Raw genomic sequence first — 25,524 nt, forward strand, 5'->3', positions numbered from 1 at the left:
ATGCTGTACATTTATGTTCCTTGCCCCCTTTAGGCTGTCACAACTATTCAGGGGTTATATGTTGGTATAAAAAAGGTTTCTTCTTCTTCTTTTTTTTTTTTTTTCTTCAAAATCTGTTTATTTGATTTAAAAAAAAAAAAAAAAAAAACTTATAAAACAGAGCGTCTGGGCATTCCCTGGTGCAACATTCACATCTAACATAGGTTACTAACCAGAACACTTCAAAAACAGCTGCAAAAAAAAATCTGTAGTATGAGACTTTTGCTCAGTCCTACTAAGAAGAAAGATACTGATGCTGTTGTACAGTCATCTCCGCCACAGTGCCCAGACAAATGAGAATGAAGGAGACCAAAGAAACTGCTCCCATACTACCACAAGATACCGACAAAACTACTCTGTAGGCCATGACCCCCACATAGAAGTACAGAAGTAAAACCATTACATAAATACTAGAATTATGATGATGCATTAGTGGCAGAGGGCTCAGTCCACAGATGCCATACTTTGTAGAATTTAACCAGGCAGCCTCGGTACTCATATGTGGCTTCGTACAGGGGGATGGAGGCGTTCACTAGAGCGTTCCAGAAGTCTAAGGAGGGTATCTCCGGCATCTTCCATTTCAGCACAATGGCCTTTCATGCATAAAATAGCAGGAGGCCAAGGAGGGTCTTAGTTGCTCGGGCCAAAAGCTAATTGACCTACCAATCCAAGCAAGCAGACCTCCACAGTCAACGGTATGGAAACAGTAGTTAGAGCAGAGGTAAATTTCATAACTTCATCACAAAATCTATGAATCCCAGGGCAGATCCAAAACATATGTAGAAAGTCAGCGTCTGTTTGAGTACAATTCCAGCAGTGGGGGTAGACCCCTGGATAAAGTCTATTTAAGCGTTGAAGCGTATAGTATGTTCTGTGCAATAACTGTTGAGTCTATCCTTAACTGGTACCAATTGCAGAAATGGGTATTTCCAGATAGCCTCCCAATCCTCCGTGTCCATTTGTGGAAAGTGAACCTGCCACTTTGCATGAAGACCCTCCAAACCCACATGAATGGAAGGCAGTAAGGCTTTGTATACTTGAGAAAGGGATTCCATGTCAGACCTTACAATGGTCAGGCATGTTGACACAAGCTGGGAGGAGAAGGCGTGTCCATTCTGGAGGTAGTGGAAAAAGTGGGTGTTAGGTAGACCAAACTTCAGCTTCAGAGCATTAGAGGACCTAAGGGTAACGGGTAACCTCCCCCTCACATATGCGCTCCAATGTCTTGATTCCTTTGGAGGCCCACACCCTAGGGTTAGGTATTGACATAAATTCGGGGAGTCATGGATTGAGCCATAGAGGAGTATCAGGGGACCAGCTGCCAAGTGTATGGGGTTGTTTGCTTATTACCAACTGCCATGCTCTGACTACAGTCGTCATAGACTGGGTAAGTAAAATTGGGACTTTAGTGCCTCTATATAGTAGGTTCCTCAGTGATTCATATGACCCCCGAGAAAAAAGGAGGTATTTCTATACACCTAGGCCCTCCCTACATTGCCTAACACAGCATCACTCTCCCACATACCCCCGAATGTGATAGTACCTAGTCCTGTGAACAGGGCAGTGAGGCATGGAGCACTGCATTATGGGAGTAGGGAGGTGAGCACTTTACCCATATATGTTTAGATTTTTTTTAGGCTTTCAAGGCATAGAGCCATATTCAGGGCCATGCATTTGTGCTGGCCCGGATTTAAGGCATATGACCGGTTTCCTTGAAATGTTATATTCTATAACTCTTCAATACCTTGCATGGTGTGACCGTTTCAAGTACAGATAGGTGTAAGGGAAATTCATTTTTATCAGTACAGATTAACCCTTTTGTTAAACAGTTCTCATTAGTGCACTTATGTAGAAATGTAATCGATCTCAGCACTGTATTAGAAACCTTGAAGACCTTTTACTAAAATGTTCCTAAAAATTAATGGTAACAGTCTGTCTTTCTATGCTACTGATGAACCAGTAGCTGTTTTGAAAACTACCAAACTCAAAAGATAACGAACATGTCATACTTACCTGCTGTATGCAGTGCTTTTGCACTGAGCAGCCCCAATCCTCTTTTTGGGTCCCACATTGGTGCTCCTGACCCTTCCCTCCTGCCAAGTGCCCCCAGAGCAAGCAGTTTGCTATGGGAGCACCCAAACAGGCTCGCTCCCAAGCCGCTGCTTTGTGTGTTCATTCACGCTCCCTCTCTCTCCTTTTTGACTTACTGGCTGTGATCCCGCTGTTTCAGCCAATGAGGAGTGAGAGTCTCTGGAGAGCTGAGGCTCTTGTGCATATCACTGGATCTCAATGGCATTCAGGTAAGTACTAGAGGGGCTGCTTCACACAGAAGGTTTTTTACCTTCCTGCATAGTACGCATTCAGCTTTTACATCCACTTTTAAGTTCGCCAATGCATGGTATCACCTTCAACTTTAAACTTTTGATGTTCATTGATGACTAATATGGAATAGCGCTCCGCTGTTGGGATGGATAACAGAATGGTTTTAAAACTAATTTTCTTGGAAAAAAGCTGCCTTGGGTGTGTTCTTGTGCCAGTCCTTCCTTAAAGGGTAACTCCACTTTCGTGGGAAAAAAGTAGCAAACTAAAAAAATATAAAATATAGTGTGTACAACTGTGACATAGGACAAGTCAGCGCTATCATTTTCTGTAAAATGCTATGCAATGTGGCTACCTGCTGTAAACAGATGGTGTTCAGAATGCAGCCCCCTTCACCAGAAACTTCATTTCCTGCTTGTGTGATTTGGCTCATTGATTTTCTCAAGTCTGCACTAAGATACAAGTCAGATTTTGAGCATCCCCTGCAACAAAAGTATCCTTGTTGGTGAGATACTACCAAAGGGAAGTCGCTTCTAAAGGGATATACAGACCCTGCCACGTTCCTCATTAGAGTGCTGCAGGTTCAGCAGCTGATTGAGAATTATAAAATCCCATACAGATTCACACTGCACATGGACACAGACAAACCGTTATTTATTCAGAATACCAAAAAGTAGGACTCTGCAGCAAAGTTTGTTAAAATCCTTGCAATGTAGAGATCCCCAGAGGGAAATGTTTTTTTTTTTTTTTTTTCCCTCAGCAAGAGCGGATTTACTCTAATTTTTAATGGGGGCCAAACCGGTTTATTCCCTAAAAAAAACCAAAAAAAACCATGCTGCACTCTGGTGATTTATTTTATTTATTTATTTATTTTTTAATTATCTTCCATGTTATTCAGGTAAATATCCATCTTCAGTATTTCCCTACCCCTGTACTAGAGGGTGAAGCCAAGACCCAGGCCATCCTCAGTCTGTCCCTTCAAAAACAAATCAGCAAATGGGCAACTCCCCATTCCTCTTGGCAGGTTCATCTTAACTGCTCAGCAATTGTAACCTTTGCTCTTTTTTTTTTTTTCATTTACAAACTGTAAGGAAACGAGGACCTTAAACTTGAAGCTTTGTGCAGGGGCGGTCTGACAACTCATGGGGCCCCAAGGCAATAGGGGATCATGGGGCCCCTGTGTCCTTGCCCAAACCAGGGGTATCTCATGCTGAATAAAGGGGAGAGAACAATGTTCTTGGACAACTTGCCAGCCAGCTTGCTAACAACCGAATTAACCTGTCTAACAGTATGCGTTTATAACAGGGGTTTAGTTAGCACACATTTGCAAATACATACGTAAGCCACAGAGCCACGACACGGCACCCTGGTAATCTGTGGTCCTAACTCTAAAATTTGTGAGTCCCCATAGTAGAGGCACATGCATTTAATGGATAGATCATGGGCAGGTGGACCTGAGGGAGCCACCCCTCTTAAAGGCAAAGGAGTGCACTGGACCCCAGCATGTAGCACAATGGCAACCAGGGCCCTAGTGCACCCACGTACCAAAAACTCAAACATGCATAAAAGTGGCCACCCGCCCAGTATCTCATGCTGACCCCGGGCCCTTGGGCAGTGCCCGAGTTTCCAAATGGTCAGTCCGCCCCTGGCTTTGTGACATCTATATACTATATCTGCTGTCTAATACCATAGCTTCAGATCCTAAAATTAACTGGTTCTGAGTTTCAGTCATAGCCCTGTGATCAGGAAATGGTTTAATTAGTGACTGTGCTTCTCTAGACCTATTGTTAAATCTAGGAGAGATTTAGAGAAGTTATTTTGAATTTATCTATGTACTTCTCAGATTAATAGCCCTGCATTTATTATCTTTGCTTCATCGACTGGTAGCTAATCGGAATTATGCAAATTTTACAGATAATATTCATTCTGCGAGATCATTCAGTTCTGTCTTCAAGCTTTCATTGCTAATCACCTTACCCTTTACTTATCACAATTGCCCATTTATTTATTTCTATTTCCTGCCACTCGGTGCATAGATCTATTTATTGTGATTGATGGCTTAATAAAGCAAATACTTGCGAAACCTGTCAAATTAGTGAAGATTACCTTTTAAAGGTCAGTTAGACGTGTTGTCTGGTCTTCATATGATGTACCCTTCTGTTTGTGTAAATATCAGGAAGCATGTTTGTGAAGTGGCAGCATGCTCAGTCTTTAAGAGCAATCAGGGAAGGTGGTTGTAAAATGCTAACAAAAGGTTTTATGTATTTTTCTTAAAGCATGGATTGGAAAAGCAAATAGTCCGTTCTTCAAGATATGGACCTACTTGCCCTTTGACACCACAGACAAACTGCAGGTGTTCTTTGATGTAAATCTATACCTCACAGAACAATAAATAGAAACTATTTGTGGAATAGGCACAATACATAGTGCTAGCTTGTAAAATTGTGTTTAAGTTTTAGACACTTGTGGGAAAAAATGCTGTAATATGAGGATGCTATCTTAAATAGTGTATTTAATAGTATTTGTCAATTCACAACATACAAATGCATTCATAGAATAAAAAACGATCAAATCAGTAATTGGTATGTGTACTCTTTGCCTCTAAATCAGCATCAGTTCTCTGAAATACACTTGCATACAATTTTTTTAAGGAACTTGACAGGTAGATTGTTCTAAGCCTCTAAGAGCACTAACCATAGTTCTTCTGTAGCTTTAGACTGTCTCTGTTGCTTCGGTCTCTTTTTGTGATTCCAGACAGACTCAATGATGTCAGGGCTCTGCAGGGGCAATACTATCTCTTACAAAACTCCTTGTTCTTTTTACTGAAACTTCATCCTCATGAAGAGGGCGTAATGTTCTCTGTGAAACCACATGATTTTTTAAAGAAGACTTCCAGCTATAGATATTTTATCAATAGTTATGTTTTTCCTAGCTGGACCAATGTAACTATACATATACCATACCTGGCCACTGCCCCTGGAAGCTGGGGCTCAGCGTCTGGCCTGATGCATTGTGAACATAGGTTTTCGGCTGCTCAGCATGCGTGCCATTCAGAGAATGCTTTGCATCTTCTGAATGAATGCAAAGCATTCTGTGATTGGATTAGGTGGAGAGAGTGACGTCACTGTGTGTTTGATTGTCCCTGCTCGATCGTTTGACCGACTTCTGTTGAAGGCAAATGTAGGAAAACTTCTCAATCAGCAGTTGCTGATCAGTGTATAGGCAATCCATAAGTTACAAACATTTGACTTGCATATGACTCATACTTAGGAATGGAGGCGGCGTGACGTCACGCTGATCCCGGAAACTGCTGAGCGGCCATCTTGCTGCTCACCGCATGCTGCCACCTACTGTCCAGCAGATCTGTCAGCAATCTCACATCACTAAATACAATAAAATATGTAGCGCTACTCCTTTAGGTACATACACACATATATATATAATAAATTAATTAGTGATGTGTAAGCTCAAAATTACATCAAATTAAATAAAAATTAATGTGATAGTGATATCAATTAAAGTTAATTGGTGCCCATTACTCATTAGATCTACAAAGTTAAATCAGATAACTTAAAACATGTGAAAAAACATCAATCTCTCAAATGAGACATAAAATAGATCCTCCCATAGTGCAGTATATTTTATTTATGAAGTAGGGACAGATAACAAAAAACTTTCTCACTCACGTGGCAGCCGTATCCAATTCAAAACCTCATGCTTTCGGATGAGGGCATGTATGTATGGGTGTACAGCTGGGTGTACAGGTGTACCAAGATGGCCGCCACGCCGGAAATACGTCACCACGTCAGGCCGACGCGTTGCGTCACAATGTCATGTGACTTCCTCAGAGCCCTTTGAGAGCACTGTTTTATTTACTGCTATATTGTGGTTTTTTCACTACACGAGAGGCACGTGTGATTTTATATTCACAGAATTATATATATATATATATATATATATATATATATATATATATATATATATATGAAAATGTTTTTTCACATGTTTTAAGTTATCTGATTTAACTTTGTAGATCTAATGAGTAATGGGCACCAATTAATTTTAATTGATATCACTATCACATTACTTTTTATTTAATTTGATGTAATTTTGAGCTTACACATCACTAATTAATTTATTATATATATATATGTGTGTGTGTATGTACCTAAAGGAGTAGCGCTACATTTTTTATTGTATTTATTTATCACAATCACTGGTATATGATTTAATGTTAGCAGCTTCTCCTGGTGTTTTTTATACAGTTGAAACACTTGGGAGCGCAGGAGGTTCACACCACTACTGTTACAATCTCACATCACTGTATGGCCAGTTAATCCTTCCCATTGCTATCCAAAACTTAAAATTTTTTTTGGGCTGGAGTTGCACCTAAAAAAAAGTACCAACTGTTGGAACGATCTGTGCCAACTTGCATCAACCTAAGAACAAACCTACAGAACCTGTCTTGTTTGTAACCCAGGGACTGCCTGTATTCTGACAGAAACAAGTGCAGTTGGCAGAGTACAGTGTCCCAGTGGGGGGATTCCTCCATCCACTTCGTTTGTGCAGATGGAGGAATCTGTTAGTCTGGCCATCTTTAGCTGATGTAGCCACTAGACATCTTCCAAGTCTACATGGGGTGTCTTTCATCTGCTGTACTAAGTTACCTTGAACAACTAAAGAATTTTTAATCCTTAAAGCAGAAGTCCAGCCTAAACCTGTCTAAGCCTAAACCTGCTCCCATCCCCATTCTAAGCCCTATACTAACTAGCATGTAAAGGAAAGATGTGTATACTGCCTAATCTAAGGGTGCTTCAGTCCAGTCACTTGATGAACGCATGATAAACTAAGGGCAGATGGATTCCATAAATGTTATGTGAATCATCTGCCCTTACTCAAGATGGTCACCGCTATAAATGTGGGGGGCTGTTTTTTAAACTGATTTAAGAAAATAAGGCCTCGTGCACACTGGACTTTTTTACAGCTGCTGTTTTTGGCTTTTGGCGTTTTTTTCTACACCCAGTAAACTTCCCAGCATGTTATCCCATGTGTTCAAAAACACATAGGCTTTCATCAAAGTTTTTTGGCTGGAAAAAAACCCAGAACTAGTTGGTTTCTAGAGGAGTTTATTAGCTGTAAAAACACTCCTAACGCTGTTAAATTTGGCAAAACACTGCAAACCAGCGTTTCGGAGCTATTTTGTTAGCCAACATTTTATTTTTGTATTTTGTAAAAACCGCTAATGCGAAAAACACGGTTAAACGCTAATGCAAAAATGCTAAAAAACTCGCATTTTTACCGAGACTTATACAGGCTAACGCTACCGGTTATAAAACGCCCAGTGTGCATGAGGACTAAAGCAGTTTGTGGTGCTGAGATACAATTTAGTTCCGCTTTAAGAAAATACATGTTCCTTTTTGATAATATTCTACTTGTCCCACAGCTTGATTTCTCATCTCCATTTTTTTTTTTTTAAACCCGATTACTAGTGGTACCATTTTTGTTACAAAGATTTAACAGTTCAGGCACATACAAACAGGCCCTTTTTACATTTTTTTCTGGCAACAGAAAATACACATGCTCTTTCACTGCATAACTTTATTTCAATACTTCTTATTGAATTTGGTTTAATAAAGGTTGCTCTGAACAAAGAGACAGCAATTACAGTTGCAAGGTAAAGATTATTTCAAAATAATTATATGAGTGAACATATAATTGCCAAGGTTAGAAAGGGCTACTGATTAATAAAAGCAAGTAAAAGAAGATCAAATGGTATAGCTGGACAGAAGAGATTTCTCAGATTTAGTTTGCCTAATATGTTATCAGACTTGTGTATAATGGTAGAGGGTCTATAGACTGGATGTGAGTTATGCTACAGTTTATGTAGAGTTAGATATTGCAGGTTGGTAATCCTTTGTTAGAACTATGGTAAGGTGAAAAAAAGAAGAGAAAGCATGAGTAGGGGCGAGTGTAGCAGATGGGTAATGGTAGGAAGAGGTAGGTTAGTAGGGGAAAGCGGGACAATGACACCAGATCTGCGTATAGATCTAAAGCTGTTAACGTTAACTGGTGAGACGACACAACCATGTGAATAAAGCCTAAATTTACATATTTGTACCAGGCAGTGGATGAACTTTAAAGTGACTTCTAAGCATTCAGATTTTTAAAAAATAGTAAACATGTCATAGTTACCTGCTCTGTGCAATGGTTTTGCATAAAGCAGCCCTGATCCTCCTCTTCTTGGGTCCCCTGCCAGCTCTCTTGGAGTGTACCCCCATAGGAATCCAATTCCTGTGGGGTTACTCATGTGGGCTTGATCCCGAGTCTGGCCAACTGCGTCCATAGACGCAGTTAGCACGTCTTGGACATGCTCCTTCGTCACAGGATTTGGTTGACCACAGCAGAAGCCAATGGCTCCCACTGCTGCCTCTCTCCTGTGAGGATAGAGAGAGGGCAGAGGCAGCTGCTGCTCTCGAGCACAGTGCTGGATCAAGATTTGGCTCAGTGTTTAGGAGGGGCTGGAGGGATCTTGTTCAGAGAAGGTTTTTTACTTTAATGCAGAGAATGCGTTAATGTAAAAAAAACGAAAACTTTGAGCCTTTAGGACTACTTTAAAAGAAGCCCTTACTGACCTCTGTAGCTGCAGACACTAGAGAAATTCATCCTCAAAGTTCATATTAGATTGTAGTCGGATTTTTGACAGCTTTATCTCACTCTCTTTGCTCTCTCAGTATTGCCATGACAGCTTCCTAATATAAACAGTGCACTAGCTCTTCTTTTCAACCTTTTGACATAAGGAGATGGCTACATACAAACTAGTAACAATAACCAGATTGTGATGGTCAGAAATCTGTGTTTTTACAGATTTCCATTGGCATTCTAGAGATTTTGGGGCTAAAAACCATGAGTCTAATCAAATAAAAGGGGACATGTAGTCTAAATCTGGCTTTGCAATAGTAGTGTTTCATTCCAAATTTTTCATTTAAAGAATAATTATTCAATTCCCTAACCATTTTGGGATCAAATCTATGTTTATTTCCAATCACACTGATGAGAAAATTCGAGCAGGATGGATTTTTTTTCACACAAAAACTCTAACAGTGTATGTGGTTTATGTTCAGGAAATTCCATTCATTCCAAAATTGAATGTTAAAAGCAATCAAAACTTTGAAGTACTTTTCGATCGACATTTAGATACAATTATTCTTAAGAATGTTTGTACAAAGGTTTGCTCAAAAATCCTCTAGAATATAAGCAGATTTTGTGTTAGGGTTATATGTTATACTTACCTGCTCTGTGTAATGGTTTTGCACAGAGAGCCCCCCAAACCTCCACTTCTAGGGTCCCCCGCTGCCGTTTTTCGCTCCTACTTTTTTTTATGTGCCCCCATAGCAAACCACTTGTTATGTGGGCACACAGTGCATACTCGCTCCCAAGCTGTGTGTGTCTATGCAGCCACCAATGGCTCCTGCTGCTGCTAGAGTCCTGGGTGAAGAGGAGAGAGGAGATGCTGCCATGCCTAGCACTGGATCTCTTCTCCCCTTTCTTACACCTCATACAGGGAAGGGGAGGACAGACTGCATTAAAACATTTCTTACCTTAATGCAGGAAATGCAGTAAGGTAAGAAATGTTCTGGCTTTAGACCCACTTTAACATCGGATGTCTGGAAGGGTTGGGAAGGTTGGAAGTAATAAGTGTTACACAGCTGCTGTGTATTGAAGCAGATGTGACACTTATGGCTGCCTAATATACCTGATACCTGAACAGTGACTGTATCTGATAGGATGCAGTCACTGTTCGACAATTGTGGTGGTGTCAACAGTCTGAATCGTCTGAAATTTGAGCGGTATATGGCCAGGTTAAGGTTGTGACTTACTCTTTCCTGCATGGCTTGTGTCCCAAAATCTGCAGCTAAAACTGTTGGCTCTGGGTTCAAGCATAAATCTGGTACTATAGACTTCTGCAAGGCAGCCCATAGATTGGGTTAGGTTTTTTTTTTGTTCAGCCAGTGGGTTGAATGAAAAAACTGACCAGATTCCCCCATCTTGACACTCGACTTGGGTGCAGGAATCCTCCTTGCTGAGTCTTTGTATTCTGACAGCAGGGAGTTATTAGAATACATTGATCATATAGCCTGCAGTGCTGATCAAGCTGGGAAATCCGAAAAGGCGCTTGTACAGAAGTTGATCGGTAGATTGACCTCTGTACAACCACATTTGATACATGGATCAAAATTTATCTGGTCCCTGCTGACCTGGACGAATTTTGATCCATGTTTTGCTGGCTTAAGCATGCCATGGTGTTGAGGGACATGAGCTGGGATCTTCGTAAAAATCTACTATATTAAGCTGTCATCGATTCACAGTACATGGTAAAGCTCTGCTTCTTGCTTCGTAGTATTGCATAATGTACTTCTTTCAACATCTGTTCCATATGTAAATCTCCCAGGCATGTTTGGTGTAGATAATATATTCTACAATCTATAAAGACTAAAATAACCCAAAAGGCAGAGACCTTGTGATCATTTTCTTGTGCTTTGGGCAGAAGGTCATGTATAATAAGAAAGAGTTGTTTTTTGTTTTTTTTTATTAGACTAATGAATAGGTAATGTGGACATGAGACACCTTGTTTATTGCACTCTGATAAATGAGCCTTCTGCTATAACTAGCACGTGTCCGATATCTCTGCTACAGAACTGAATCTGCAAATTTTACATGGCCACTTTAAGAATATATTTTTTTTTTAAATAACTCTCATTACAGCCTAAGATCTCCTTGCTTTGTGCAACAAATGCATAGCTAGACTCTTCCGTGTAGTGCAGTTTGGCTGGGAAGCTATAGGATACAGACTTCAAAATAGATGACACAAATAGAGATGCATTACCGCAGGGCAACTTCTACAAAAGCAGCTTATAGTGTAATAGGTTTTTAAGCTGGAAGATAATTCATACAACCCTTGTAGAGACGTGTATATAGATATTTAAAAAAAAAAAGCTAAAGTATTCCTATTGTGTTTAAGATGTAAGCAAATTTTGTTCATGTTGTAATGTTGAAGCCCCTAGGTTGTTCTGTGATTTTATGGTGTTTGTTTATATGGTAAGGGGTGGTGTTTTTTCCCATTTTTTTGTTTCTATTATCTGTGTTGGATTTATTTGGAGATAATAATTAAAGTAAAATTTTGCTACGTTATAGGGAACATTTTAAAAGTTTTAGTTTTGCCTCAGCAGTACATTGAAAATCAACAATTTTTCTGTAATTCCTCTTAATATGTGAGGGCATCTCCTGGTATGTTAGGGTGCCTACAACCTCATAGCTAGCTGCATATCTGCAGTATGAGATCAAAAGCATTACTGCCTCTGTTAGTCTCAGATTTAAAGGGGGACTTGAAATGTCAATACTGTACTGCTCACTGCTCCCCTTGCTGGAGGCTCTGACATAAAGAAGCAAAAACCTGCCTCTAGCAAGAGGCCACCTTGGCCAGAGACACCGCATAGAACAAGGCATGGTAAAAGTAACCATACACTTAGTTTTTCTTTGTTTACTCTACTTCAGCCTGTTGGCTAAACAATCGACTAGGGTCAATTTAGACAGGAGCCAATTAACCTACCAGCATGTGTTGGGAGTGTGGGAGGAAAACTGAGTGCCTGGAGGAAACCCACGCTGGCACAGGGAGAACATGCAAACTCCATGCAGGTAGTGCCGTGGTTGGGATTCAAACCAATAACCCTAGTGCTTCTAGGTTTTGCTATTAAATGGTGCAATTAGCCACTGGTCTGCCCATACCAATAGCAGTTGTTCTTTTTTCAGCAACGTTTCATGTTGGAAACGGCCACTATTTAAGATCTCACATGTGCTGCAGGTGGATTTGTGTCAGGGTAAAGCCAGTGACTTTTTGAGGAAACTTTAGGTCTCTTTCACACTATATGCATTTTTGTACATTTTTTTTCTGCATAGGTCAGCCCATTCATTTTAATTGGGCTGCCCTATGCATGACAAGTGCGGCAAACTGGCTCATGCATGTTTAAGCGCCAAACATTTAACCATGCTTTTTTTTTTTTTTTTTTTTTTTTGTGAAAACACGCCTACTGCATTTGGGCTGCAGTTACCACTGAATAGCAAGTGCATGACATGTTTTTTGCCTGTTTTGTAAATGTATATCATTTCACGAACATGCACAAATTCTCATGATTTTACAAACGTCGCAAAGTGCAATCTTGTGAGGCCTTAAAACTACATTGCAGTGTTTAGCAGCCAGTGCAGACGACATACTGGGGTTTATTTACTAAAGCTGGAGAGTCCAATATCAGACTCCCTTCTGCATAGAAACCAATCAGCTATTAACCTCAGCTTGTTCAATGAAGCTTTGGCAATGAAACCTGGAAGCTGATTGGTTTCCATGCAGAAGTGAGTCTTATTTTGCACTCTCCAGCTTTAGTAAATAAACCCCACTGAGTCTGTAATTATTTTCTTATATCTGCATATGTAATCGAAAAATGAATGAAGTTTAGCTGCTTGTGTTTGCATTTGTGTTAGAACCCAGTAGCAAGCTCCATAGATTGTGATGTTTGATATAAATATGTCTCTTAAGTGGGGCTTTACATATTTGTGCATATACTGGTTCCCCTGTGACCCAGAGTCAGCTGATAGCGGGCTGTTGCCCATCAGCTGATGGGGCAGTGCCATGCAAAGTTCTATAAGGATCCCAACAATACTGTTGGGATCCATCCAACTACCTGATTGACTACTGGCTCCGCCTTTTCATGGTGCGCCTGAGTCAGCCACACCTGCCCCCTTCCGAGCCTGATTCTACACCGAGTGCTGGAAGCATTGACTTGCAGTCACTGTTCTCTGCTGTGAGCAGAACGAGAGCTCATTGATCCGCAGTCATGTGATCAATCGATTTTTGGTCTTAGAGCCAGCTTGGGACAACTGGACTGTCAGACAGATGCTGTAGCATGGAGGGGAGTATGTGTTCTTGTCCTTTTTTATTATGTACCCCATAATTTTCTTTTAACATATTTATGTATTTTGTAGCAGAGTCTCAGATAGGTCAATTGTTTTTTGTTTTGCGTTTTTTTCACAGGGGTGTGCCTGTATTCCTTGTCTCTAATGGACAAAGTGTTGCCACCCTTCTTTCTGGCTCTGCAGGTTGGCAGTGTGTAAATCACAAATTTGGATGTCTAGAATAATAAATATATTGGCAGGTAAAATTATTCCTAGGCATGCAATTTGCTATTTAGTCTGAGATCTGGTTAAATATGCTCTGCTTCAGAAATGTTGTTCCTCAATCTCCTAGTGATTAAAAATTGTGCTAACTCTGTACATCATCTTCTCCACAGTGGCAGCATGGAGCCCGCGTTCCACAGGGGAGACTTGCTTTTCTTGACCAATCGTGTGGATGATCCTATTCGAGTGGGTGAAATAGTGGTATTCAGAATAGAAGGAAGAGAGATACCGATTGTACATCGTGTTCTGAAAATTCATGAAAAGTGAGTGCCTGCTTAAGTTGATGAAATCTGAGTAGTCAGATTTTAAAAATGATCCGGACTTGATCTTGAAACATTTTCTAAGGTGTCAATCTTACTGAAGTGCAGGTATTATGTTGAGCCTACTAGTACCTATGTTAGTCTTTAGACAGATCCCCGTGGAGCCCCAGTGTGGCCATTTGTGTAATTTAGCTAATGTTCACTGACAGCACATGCGAGTCAACGTTTCCTTCCCTTGTGAAAGCAAAGAAACAGCATGCGCAAAGATTTTTTCACAATTTGGTAAATAGCACTTTGGAATAATGATGGGAATGCCTTCACACACCTGTCTTAACCCTTCCCAGACCTAATCCGTACCTGTCCAAATTGGGCAATGTACAGCCAGGCTTTATTTGGTGAATAAACCAGGGCCTTCTATAAGGAAGGACTGTATTTTGTTACATCCTTGTACTGCATCATATATTGCATTTATAATAATAGATATTTCTGATTAAGGGAAAATGGAGACATCAAATTTCTGACAAAGGGAGACAACAATGCCGTGGATGATCGAGGGTTGTACAAGCAGGGACAGAACTGGCTGGAGAAGAAGGATGTGGTGGGAAGGGCAAGAGGGTAAGTTTATAAACTGTCAGCAGTGCTTTATAAAATTATGCCTTGAACTGGAAGGGGTACAGCATTTCCACGTAAGGTGTATTCCATCAAACCTATTGGCAAATGGGATAAAAATAAATTTGATGTACATTTGCTGTTAATACAGAAAACTTATATAAGCAATAACCGTATAAAGTGTGTTACTATGTCAATTGTTTTGTGCATGACTTGTTCTAGTAGTCCGAAGTAGGAGTGTTTTAGTTTTTAAAGTGTGACAACCTATTTTTGTTGAGCACAAAAAAAAAATACTCCAAGGATTTTATATACATGAAAGCAGTTAAGCCATCTTCGTTGCAGAGTTTGAGATTCTGTCAATCAGTCATTCCTATAACCACAAAATTACATTTGAGGGCAGTCTGCATAAACGGCATTCTTGGCGCATTCAGTGTTGCCATGTTCTCAAGGATTCAGCATTCTATAAACTCATAGATAATGTCCCTTTTTCTACTCTAAAGATTATAATACACATCTTTTATAGTTACAAAATAAATAATTGCCTAAGCATGAAAATCTCTATCCCTCAACTTTGAGGATGTTAGTGTCACTAAACCCAAGACCCTGCATTCACTGTATCCAGTCTTCCACAGTGCATGGAAATGCAATTATTTTAGTAAATGCAAACTGCTAAATACATTTTTCCATCAGCAGTTAGAGCAGTCATGTGACTTCTATGAGTGTCCAGAAGAGCACTGGTTAAAGCGTGTAGAAGGAGTTTTCATCCTCCCCGATTGTCCTATGAGGCTGCAGGACCCCTGACACTGTATAATGCTGATTGGCCTGGTGCTGATCACATGCATTCACAGAAAAAAAAAAAAAACTCCTGAGCAATACACAGATAACTAAGCATTTTCAGCTTGCCCCCCAAGGTTCTGTTCTATCAGGAAATGGATTAGGGACAGTAAAAGAAGGGGAGGATCAGAGAAGACAGGATCAAACATCCTTTTCACACAATGCAGAGGATTAACCCATTGGGTTCCACAGTGAGTATAACAAGCTGCTTTACTGCATATACAGACTGATTTTACTGTTGTGGGTTTAGTAACACTTTAAGTGCAGTTACAATTTAGGGGCCTCTGTGGTCCCCTTCCCTACTTTCTTCCTTGTCTAACAGTCCTTTCCTTCTCACCCCTAAACCTTTTTTTACCCAGATGTCAACAGCGGCATTTTAAAAAAATCAAAAGCATTCAAAATCGCCGACATTGGTATTTTGAATGCTTTTAAGCGAGGGATTTGGGGTCTTATACAACCCAGATCCCTCCATAAAGAGTACCTGTCTTGTGCATTTACTGTCACAAGGTATGCTTACATTCCTTGTGACAGCAATAAAAATGATTGTTTTGAAAAGCTGGTGCAGGTAAAGCACCCTTTCAACTGGTTGAATATTTGTAGAAGCCAGGAAGCAACAAAAAGGCGGTATTTTATCACACTGGAAGCTGGAAAGGTACGAGCAGATAATTTTTTAGCCGGTATGTTGTATAGAAGTCACCCTGTCTTGACATGGTTGCTGGCCTCATGCACACAGGGCGTATTTGCAGCCACTTTTAGGGGCATTGGATGTTCTTTTTTTACTGCTTCCAAATGCCCCTCCATGTTATCCTATGTGTCTATGCACACAGAGACTTTTAAAAGGTTTTAGTGACGGGAAAAAAAAAACACTGCCAGTGCATCCAGGAGCAGCAGAGTTTGGGCAGAAAAATACTTTACGCTACCTAAAGTTGCTGAAAGCTAGACACATTTAGCACTTCAGCATTAATTCATTTCCATGGCCAGAATTAACAATTTTTCTGGCCAATAAAATGATTTAATGCCCAAGAGTTTGACACCTGTAAAAGATTGTAACAGCTTTAGACACTTAAAAGCGTCAGGAATGTTTTCTGCAAAAATGCTGCTGGCTTCTAGAAGAGTTGAATAAACGTCCTGTGTGCATGACGCCTAACAGCTAATATTTGTCTACTTAAAGCAGAGAAAACTACTGATATACAAATGATGTAATCTGCTTTGTTAGCTGACAATACAACCCTATCGCGATAAAATAAATGCTGGGGATTTTTTTTTTCAGTTTTTAAATTAGTTCTATAAAAGCAAAAATGCACTACTAATACTGACATCAGTATTTAGGAACAGCTAAACATAAGGGCCTTACCCTTCCAGTTCCAGTAGAACCACTTGAAAGGTTGCCTTTAAACATTTGGCTGACATGATTCGCAGGATGAATGAACAATTTTAGTTTGCCACAAAAGCAGTGTTTGTGCATACATAGGCTTCACCAAGAGTAGAGGGAGCCATAGACTCCTGCTGCTGTGAATCAAATCCTGTGAGGAGGGAGTATTGGCATGGCCGAGCCACACTGTGTGTCTGGACACCCACAGCCCGATTCAGAAGCGTGCTTGCAAGGGTACTCCCATAGCACATAGCTTGCTATGTGGGCACCGGGAATTGGGGAGGAGTGAAGAGCGCTGGAAGGGGACCACCAAAAGAAGAGGAAATAGACCGCTCTGTAATATCATTGCTGGTACATATATTTTTTATTTTTATTAAAGAATGACTTTAACATTACTTTAAAACTTTAGCTCTTGACTGGTTGGTCCTCTTTCTGAACATGTTCGGTTTGTACAAGCTATCTTTCCTGTATACCCTGGGGTAAGAATGCTTTAAAGTTACTAAATTCACAACAATAAAATCAGTTTGTATATGCAGTAAAGCATTCTTTTATACTCACTGTGGAACCTAAGGGGTTAATCCTCTGCATTGTGTAAAAAGGCTGTTTTGAGCCTTTCTTCTCTGCCCCTCCTCTTGTTGAAATGACCACCTGATACAGACTGAATCCATAGTCACATGCACGTTCTCAGTTTGGTGTGTATTGCTAGAGAGGTTTTTATTTTTTTGGGGAGAGTGCATGTGATCAGCACAGGGCCAATCAGCACTGTCCAGACAGAGGGTCAGGACTTTCACATCCTAATAGAGCAGAAAGAAAACTCCTACAAGCTTTAACCAGTGCTCTGCTGAAGTCACAAGACCGCTCTAACTGCTGATAAGAAAGGGTATTTAGCAGTTTGTTTACTAAAATAATTGCATTTCCATGTTGTCTGTACTGTGGGAGACCAGATATAGTGAATGTAGGGTCCAGGGTTTAGTAACACTTTAAGCTTTTTCTGCCTAAATGGGTTTTCCCTATTTTACATAGTGGGATTGGTTTACTAAAACTGGAGAGTGCAAAATCGGGTGCAGCTCTGCTTAGGAACCAATCAGCCTGCAGGTTGTTTTTGTCAAAGCTTAATTGAACAAGCTGAAGTTAGAAGCTGATTGGCTACCATACACACTTGCACCAGATTTTGCAATCTCCAGTTTTAGTAAATGAACCCCAGTATATCTGTTAAAATCTGTGTTTCCTTTGGAACTTGGCCCATTTAACATGTCCTTCTTCGTTACCCATGTTAGTTGGTCTAGTTTTCACCTATGCAGGTAGTATGATGTTCCACTTTTTGGTTGGTTGGCCCTCCACTTCGTTGATTGAGGTCAATGGATCCTTCAGGGAGCACAACGTTGATCCTCTGTGCCTTTTTCTTGGTCATGACGATTTCCATAGCTGGTTAACCCATCTCTATCTGACTTTTTTCAGGACATTGATGCCTTCAGATACTTTTGTACTCCAATCTATACATCTGTTGGATCTGTTGGTGTCTATTGCTCATCCCTCCAGTTGGACCGCTTTTGGATGGCCCACCTTTGTAAGAATTGCAAACATTTCTGTGTCCCTGAATGGATAATAAAAATAACCCACTAAGATTTCTTTAAAGTTCACGGGGGGACAGAGGGTTAATTCTGAGACAGGAGGATTCCACTGGTGCCTACAGGAGATTGTACACTAACCCTTCTTATCATGCCCTACATTTTTTACAGTGTTTTTTGCAAGCCCTTTCTATTGGACTTTCTGCTTTTATCAAGATCCTTTTTTTTTTTTTTTTTTTTTTTTTTAAATCAAGCAAAATAGCCTGGAGTATGCTTATTTTGCTACTTCTTGGAATCTTCTCTTACTTTCCCAAGTGTGACTTCCCTCCGTGTGTTACCTAGGCAGGAGTTGTTTTCTGCCACCATGTCAGACATCTAGTTAAAATCACTTCTGTGATAGCTAACTCAAAACACAGGGGATGCAAGTGTACTTCTTCTACAGAGTCTCTGATTTGCCTACAGCTGTCTCTGTATGCTCAGCTGAGGAGGAGGAGCGCAACTTAATCTTTTTGGATTAGTTTTGCCTGAGTAGCCTCAGTCTGCTGATATTACTGCTAGGCTTAAAGATACCATTTCAGCCCTTAATGATGGGACACAAGCATCTAGAGCTAGAGCAGCCTACGTCTGAATTTTCTATGTTTACCAGACTGGGATCCCTCAAAAGCCTCCAGCCTTCCAAAACCTTCCCAGTGCACTCGACACTGAAACTTGTATGGTGACTGGCCTAATTCAGATTAGTTACTTACTGCCACCAAGCACTTGCCCAGCAATGATCCATTGAGGAGGAGTTCCTTAAAGTGGTAGTAAACTGTTTCTGTTTTTATCTACAGGCAGGCTTATAATCAAGCTTACCTGTAGGTAAAATATCTTCTAAACCTGCACTGTTTAGGAGATATTCTGCAGAGTAGCAGCCAGTGACATACCCGGCGCATCCGTTCTAAAGCAACAGTACGGGTATGCCGTTCCTTCAGAGTTGTGTGCCATGGCCGAAACTTCTGTATGCGTGCGTGGGAGTGACGTCATTGGCGGCTCAGCCATTCAAGCAGCCGCAGCCTAGGAACCCAGAAAGAACAGGTGAAGATGAAAGCCCTGTCGGTAGTGACCTCATGCCGCTGGAAGGCTTTGTTTTAAGGTTTGTTTCACAACATACAGTATCTCACAGAAGTGAGTACACCCCTCACATTTTTGTAAATATTTTATTATATCTTTTCATGTGACAACACTGAAGAAATGACACTTTGCTACAATGTAAAGTAGTGAGTGTACAGCTTGTATAACAGTGTAAACTTGCTGTCCACTCAAAATAACTCCACACACAGCCATTGATGTCTAAACCGCTGGCAACAAAAGTGAGTACACCCCTAAGTGAAAATGTCCAAATTGGTCCGATTAGCCATTTTCCCTCCCCATTGTCATGTGACTCGTTAGTGTTGCAAGGTCTCAGGTGTGAATGGGGCGCAGGTGTGTTAAATTTGGTCACTGGAAGATCAACATGGCACCTCATGCCAAATAACTCTGTTAGGATCTGAAAATAAGAATTGTTGCTCTACATAAAAATGGCCTAGGCTATAAAAAGATTGCCAAGAAAACCCTGAAACTGAGCTGCAGCACGGTGGCCAAGACCATACAGCAGTTTAACAGGACAGGTTCCACTCAGAACAGGCCTCTCCATGGTCGACCAAAGATGTTGAGTGCACGTGCTCAGTGTCATATCCAGAGGTTGTCTTTGGGAAATAGACATATGAGTGCTGCCAGCATTTCTGCAGAGGTTGAAGGGGTGGGGGGTCAGCCTGTCAGTGCTCAGACCATACGCCACACACTGCATCAAATTGGTCTGCATGGCTGTCGTTCCAGAAGGAAGCCTCTTCTAAAGATGATACACAAGAAAGCCAGCAGTTTGCTGAAGACAAGCAGACTAAGGACATGGATTACTGGAACCATGTCCTGTGCTCTGATGAGACCAAGATAAACTTATTTGGTTCAGATGGTGTCAAGCGTGTGTGGTGGCAACCAGGTGAGGAGTACAAAGACAAATGTGTCTTGCCTACAGTCAAGAATGGTGGTGGGAGTGTCATAGTCTGGGGCTGCATGAGTGCTGCTGGCACTGGGGAGCTACAGTTCACTGAGGGAACCATGAATGTCAACATGTACTGTGACATACTGAAGCAGAGCATGATCCCCTCCCTGCGGAGACTGAGCCGCCGGTCAGTATTCCAACATAACGACCCCAAACACAACTCCAGGACGATCACTGCCTTGCTAAAGAAGCTGAGGGTAAAGGTGATGGACTGGCCAAGCATGTCTCCAGACCTAAACCCTACTGAGCATCTGTGGAAGGTGGAGGAGCGCAAGGTCTGTAACATCCACCAGTGGAAGAGGACTCCAGTGGCAACCTGTGAAGCTCTGGTGAACTCCATGCCCAAGAGGGTTAAGACAGAGCTGGAAAATAATGGCGGCCACACAAAATATTGACACTTTGGGCCCAATTTGGACATTTTTACTTAGGGGTGTACTCACTTTTGCTGCCAGCGATTTAGACATTAATGGTGGTGTGTTGAGTTATTTTGAGGGGACAGCAAATGTACACTGTTATACAAGCTGTACACACTACTTTCATTGTAGCAAAGTGTCATTTCTTCAGTGTTGTCACATGAAGATATAGTAGAATATATACAAAAATGTGAGGGGTGTACTCACTTCTGTGAGATACTGTATGCTAGTATGCAATGCATACTAGTACATTATATTATCTTGCAGGGGGAGACTTTTTTTTTTTTTTTTACAAGTTTACTACCGCTTTAAGAAGTAGGCTGTTCCCAGTGTGGATATGGCCATTTCTGCTCTTAAAAAGACTCCTGTTCCTGTCAAGAACAATCCAGTCTGTAAGGTTTCTGTGAATAAGTCTAGAAGCCCTTTCCAAGACCTTATTCTTCCTAGCAGGCCCTGCCCTGCAACAGGTCATTGCTGTCAAGTCTATCTGCCAAATTCTGAGTGGTCCAAGGGTATGTGTAGAGATCCCAGTTCAATCTTTGCTGATCATTTGGTTCTTCAGCAGTTTGAACCTATGCCTCTTGTACTGCACTACTATGTTGAGGGGCTTGGGGATATTGTACACCTGATATCTAGAATGGGCCTCCTGTCAGTACTTATGCGGAGGAACCGTTGGCTAAAATGCGTATTTACTAAAAAAAAAAGCTGCTATTGCACATGTCCTTCGATGGCCATAGCCTCTTTAGCTCCTCTGGACTTTTTCAGCAAAAATATTGTTGGACGAAAAAAAGAATCCTTTCGCCCCACCTCAAAATCAAAAGCTAAGAAGAGTTCTGTTCATTTCTCTCAAACTCAGATTTAAAAGGGGAAGGAGGACGGCTGTATATTCTGTTTCATATAGGATACCAAATACCCTACCCAGAAAAACTACAGGCTTTTTTGAGGTGCCATCCATCACAGATTTTAAGTAAAACCATACAGTCAGGTCCATAAATATTGGGACATCGACACAATTCTAACATTTTTGGCTCTATACACCACCACAATGGATTTGAAATGAAATGAACAAGATGTGCTTTAACTGCAGACTGTCAGCTTTAATTTGAGTGTATTTACATAAAAATCAGGTGAACGGTGTAGGAATTGCAACAGTTTGCATATGTGCCTCCCACTTATTAAGGGACCAAAAGTAATGGGACAGAATATTAATCATAAATCAAACTTTCACTTTTTAATACTTGGTTGCAAATCCTTTGCAGTCAATTACAGCCTGAAGTCTGGAACGCATAGACATCACCACATGCTGGGTTTCATCCCTGGTGATGCTCTGCCAGGCCTCTCCTGCAACTGTCTTCAGTTCCTGCTTGTTCTTGGGGCATTTTCCCTTCAGTTTTGTCTTCAGCAAGTGAAATGTATGCTCAATCGGATTCAGGTCAGGTGATTGACTTGGCCATTGCATAACATTCCACTTCTTTCCCTTAAAAAACTCTTTGGTTGCTTTTGCAGTATGCTTTGGGTCATTGTCCATCTGCACTGTGAAGCGGCGTCCAATGAGTTCTGAAGCATTTGGCTGAATATGAGCAGATAATATTGCCCAAAACACTTCAGAATTCATCCTGCTGCTTTTGTCAGCAGTCACATCATCAATAAATTCAAGAGAACCAGTTCCATTGGCAGCCATACATGCCCACGCCATGACACTACCACCACCATGCTTCACTGATGAGGTGGTATGCTTAGGATCATGAGTAGTTCCTTTCCTTCTCCATACTCTTCTCTTCCCATCACTCTGGTACAAGTTGATCTCGGTCTCATCTGTCCATAGGATGTTGTTCCAGAACTGTGAAGGCTTTTTTAGATGTCGTTTGGCAAACTCTAATCTGGCCTTCCTGTTTTTGAGGCTCACCAATGGTTTACATCTTGTGGTGAACCCTCTGTATTCACTCTGGTGAAGTGTTCTCTTGATTGTTGACTTTGACACACATACACCTACCTCCTGGAGAGTGTTCTTGATCTGGCCAACTGTTGTCAAGGGTGTTTTTCTTCACCAGGGAAAGAATTCTTCAGTCATCCACCACAGTTGTTTTCCGTGGTCTTTCGGGTCTTTTGGTGTTGCTGAGCTCACCGGTGCGTTCGTTCTTTTTAAAAATGTTCCAAACAGTTGTTTTGGCCATGCCTAATGTTTTTGCTATCTCTCTGATGGGTTTGTTTTTTGTTTTTTCAGCCTAATGATAGCTTGCTTCACTGATAGTGACAGCTCTTTGGATCTCATCTTGAGAGTTGACAGCAACAGATTCCAAATGCAAATAGTACACTTGAAATTAACTCTGGACCTTTTATCTGCCCCTTGTAATTGGGATAATGAGGGAATAACACACCTGGCCATGGAACAGCTGAGAAGCCAATTGTCCCATTACTTTTGGTCCCTTAATAAGTGGGAGGCACATATGCAAACTGTTGTAATTCCTACACCGTTCACCTGATTTGGATGTAAATACCCTCAAATTAAAGCTGACAGTCTGCAGTCAAAGCACATCTTGTTCGTTTCATTTCAAATCCATTGTGGTGGTGTATAGAGCCAAAAATGTTAGAATTGTGTCGATGTCCCAATATTTATGGACCTGACTGTATATATTTGTATTCATTACATTAAAAGATAATTCCTTAATACACATGTAAAATTTTGTTTATCATATTTATAGTATATTCAAAATATACAGCATTTCTCCCAAATAGGCCAATACAAAAATTTGAATGTAAATATTTGGATACAAATCTGCTTTTCCATCATATACTCTCTCAATGCGTTTATGGGGTCAAAACCCACTTCATCAGGACAAGACAGGAGAAAATATCTGTAATACAGACTCTAAGATATTCATATCATACAAAAGACATATTTCTCTATATGAAAACTGTTACCACCTAAGGGTCATGAAACCTACCTCACGAACAGCAGCAAATATACAAATACATTCACATGCATGCTAAAAGGAAGATGACATCCCTGGTGACGTGTCAACCATCCAAAAAATAACCACAGAGGAAGGGCCTGATCAGATTATTGGTTAATTGTTGGATGGCTGACACATTTGCTACCAGGGATGTTGTCTTGTTTTTAGAGAGCAGGACCTTTTGTTGCAAATGGAGAATGCTGAGCTTGAACCTAATCTCTTCCAGATTCAAAAACAAACTGAGCAGGTTTGCATCAAAGCCCAGGTACCCTCTAGTCATAGCAGTTGATGCCCTGGTGACTCTAGGATCAGGTCAACCTGATTAATGCCTTTCCCATTCTGAAGCTCCTTGTCAGTTTGGCAGAATCTAAACCGAGGGCATCCTGGAGATGCTCATCGGGCCAATTGGCCAGGTGGATGTGGTGCTCAAACCTCATTAGTCTCAAAGCGAACTTCCTGTGGGCTCTCCCAGATTACCTGGGTCTTCTGTCTGAAAGAGTGGTCTATCATCCTGCTTCACAGTCCCTGGCTTTAATGGCAGGCTGTTGAAGTTCAGGTCTTAAAAGATGGGGGCTCCTCTGATTCTGTTATTCAGACAATCCTAAAACTAAGGGAATGCACTTCTTGCAAGTTCTTTAATCACACCTGAAAGGCATACTTTGCATGGTGCGAGGCTAGGAAATTCCATCCCAGGACATACTCTATGGAACACACCCTGGACTGTAGTTTGGGCTGGATCAATGTTTATTTTTAATTGGCTTCAAAGGCAGGTGTTTGCTTTTGCAATTCTTTTCCAAAGACCATTTTCCTTTTCATTCCTTGGTGAAAGCCATTGTACAGAGTGTTTCTTACATAGTTCCACCTGTTTCCACAGGACCTCAACCTAGCTCTTTCAGGCCTTCAAAAACATCCTTTAAACTTCTCAGAGATTTCTGTCTACTCTCATTCACAAGTTAGCTTTCCATGTCACCATCACCTCTGGAAGTGAGTTTGTTTTATCGGCTTTGTCTTGTAAGGAATCTGTACTACTGCTACACAAAGACAATGTTGTCTTGAGACTTATGGCCTCCTTTCTCCCTAGGGTGGTTTCTCACTTTCACCTTAACTAGGACATTGTGCTTATATCCTTTGTTCATTCCCAACAGATATCCCTCACTTGGATGTGGTGCAAGCTGTTTGAGTTTATCTTTGAGCTAAGGCTTCCTTCTGAAGGACTGACTCCGTTGTCATTACTGAAGGTCCCTGTAAGGGATAATCTGACTCTTCCACTCTTACTAGTTGATATAAGCAGCTAATCTTTAAGCCCATAGGCCTAAAGATAAGATTCCACCTTTTCCTGTCGAGACAGACTCTGTTTGATCCCTGGGTGACCCTTGGGCTTTTTAGTATCTGGCATTTGTTTCTAAGATTTGCAAAACTGCCACCTGGCCCTCTGTTCACATTTTCTCAAAATTCTACCAGGTGGATGTTCTGACCTCCTCTGATGCCTGCTATCTAGGTAACTTCCATCAGGCAACTTTTTGAGCTGCAATCTACCAGAGTTGTACACAGTTGTTTTGTAGGGCTAGCATTTCATCTACTGTGTTGGACTGCTCTTGGTCATCCCTCTTGTCTCAGAATTAACGGTTCTCTTTAATGAGTGATAAAGAAAATGGGATGTTTGTACTTGCTGTAAAATCCTTTTTCTTGGAGTGCACAGGTCCTACACCTTTGTCTTCACAATCCATTCCTACCATTGCTTTTCCCCAAAATTGGAGAGTGATGGGAGTTGGAGGGGTAATATCTGGCTGACTAGTAGCTTTGTTTCTCCTGTAGACAGCAATATAACCATGTTGTCATAGAATTAACTGTGT

The 25,524-nt window shown here is 41.0% G+C and overlaps 1 protein-coding gene across 1 annotated transcript in view; it reads left to right on the forward strand.

Moving 5' to 3' along the window:
* The window catches only part of SEC11A (SEC11 homolog A, signal peptidase complex subunit), a 68,112-nt gene that overhangs the window by 23,242 nt on the left and 19,346 nt on the right, over positions 1-25,524 (forward strand). Inside the window, exons 3-4 of the mRNA XM_089655278.1 lie at positions 13,698-13,847; positions 14,340-14,459. Of these exons, the coding sequence (XP_089511404.1) occupies positions 13,698-13,847; positions 14,340-14,459 (270 nt within the window). The remainder of the gene's footprint in view (positions 1-13,697; positions 13,848-14,339; positions 14,460-25,524) is intronic.

This window comes from Staurois parvus, unplaced genomic scaffold (assembly GCF_062004578.1).
Source record: "Staurois parvus isolate SC_StPar_1 unplaced genomic scaffold, SC_StPar_1.0 ptg000832l, whole genome shotgun sequence".
Classification (NCBI taxonomy): domain Eukaryota; kingdom Metazoa; phylum Chordata; class Amphibia; order Anura; family Ranidae; genus Staurois; species Staurois parvus.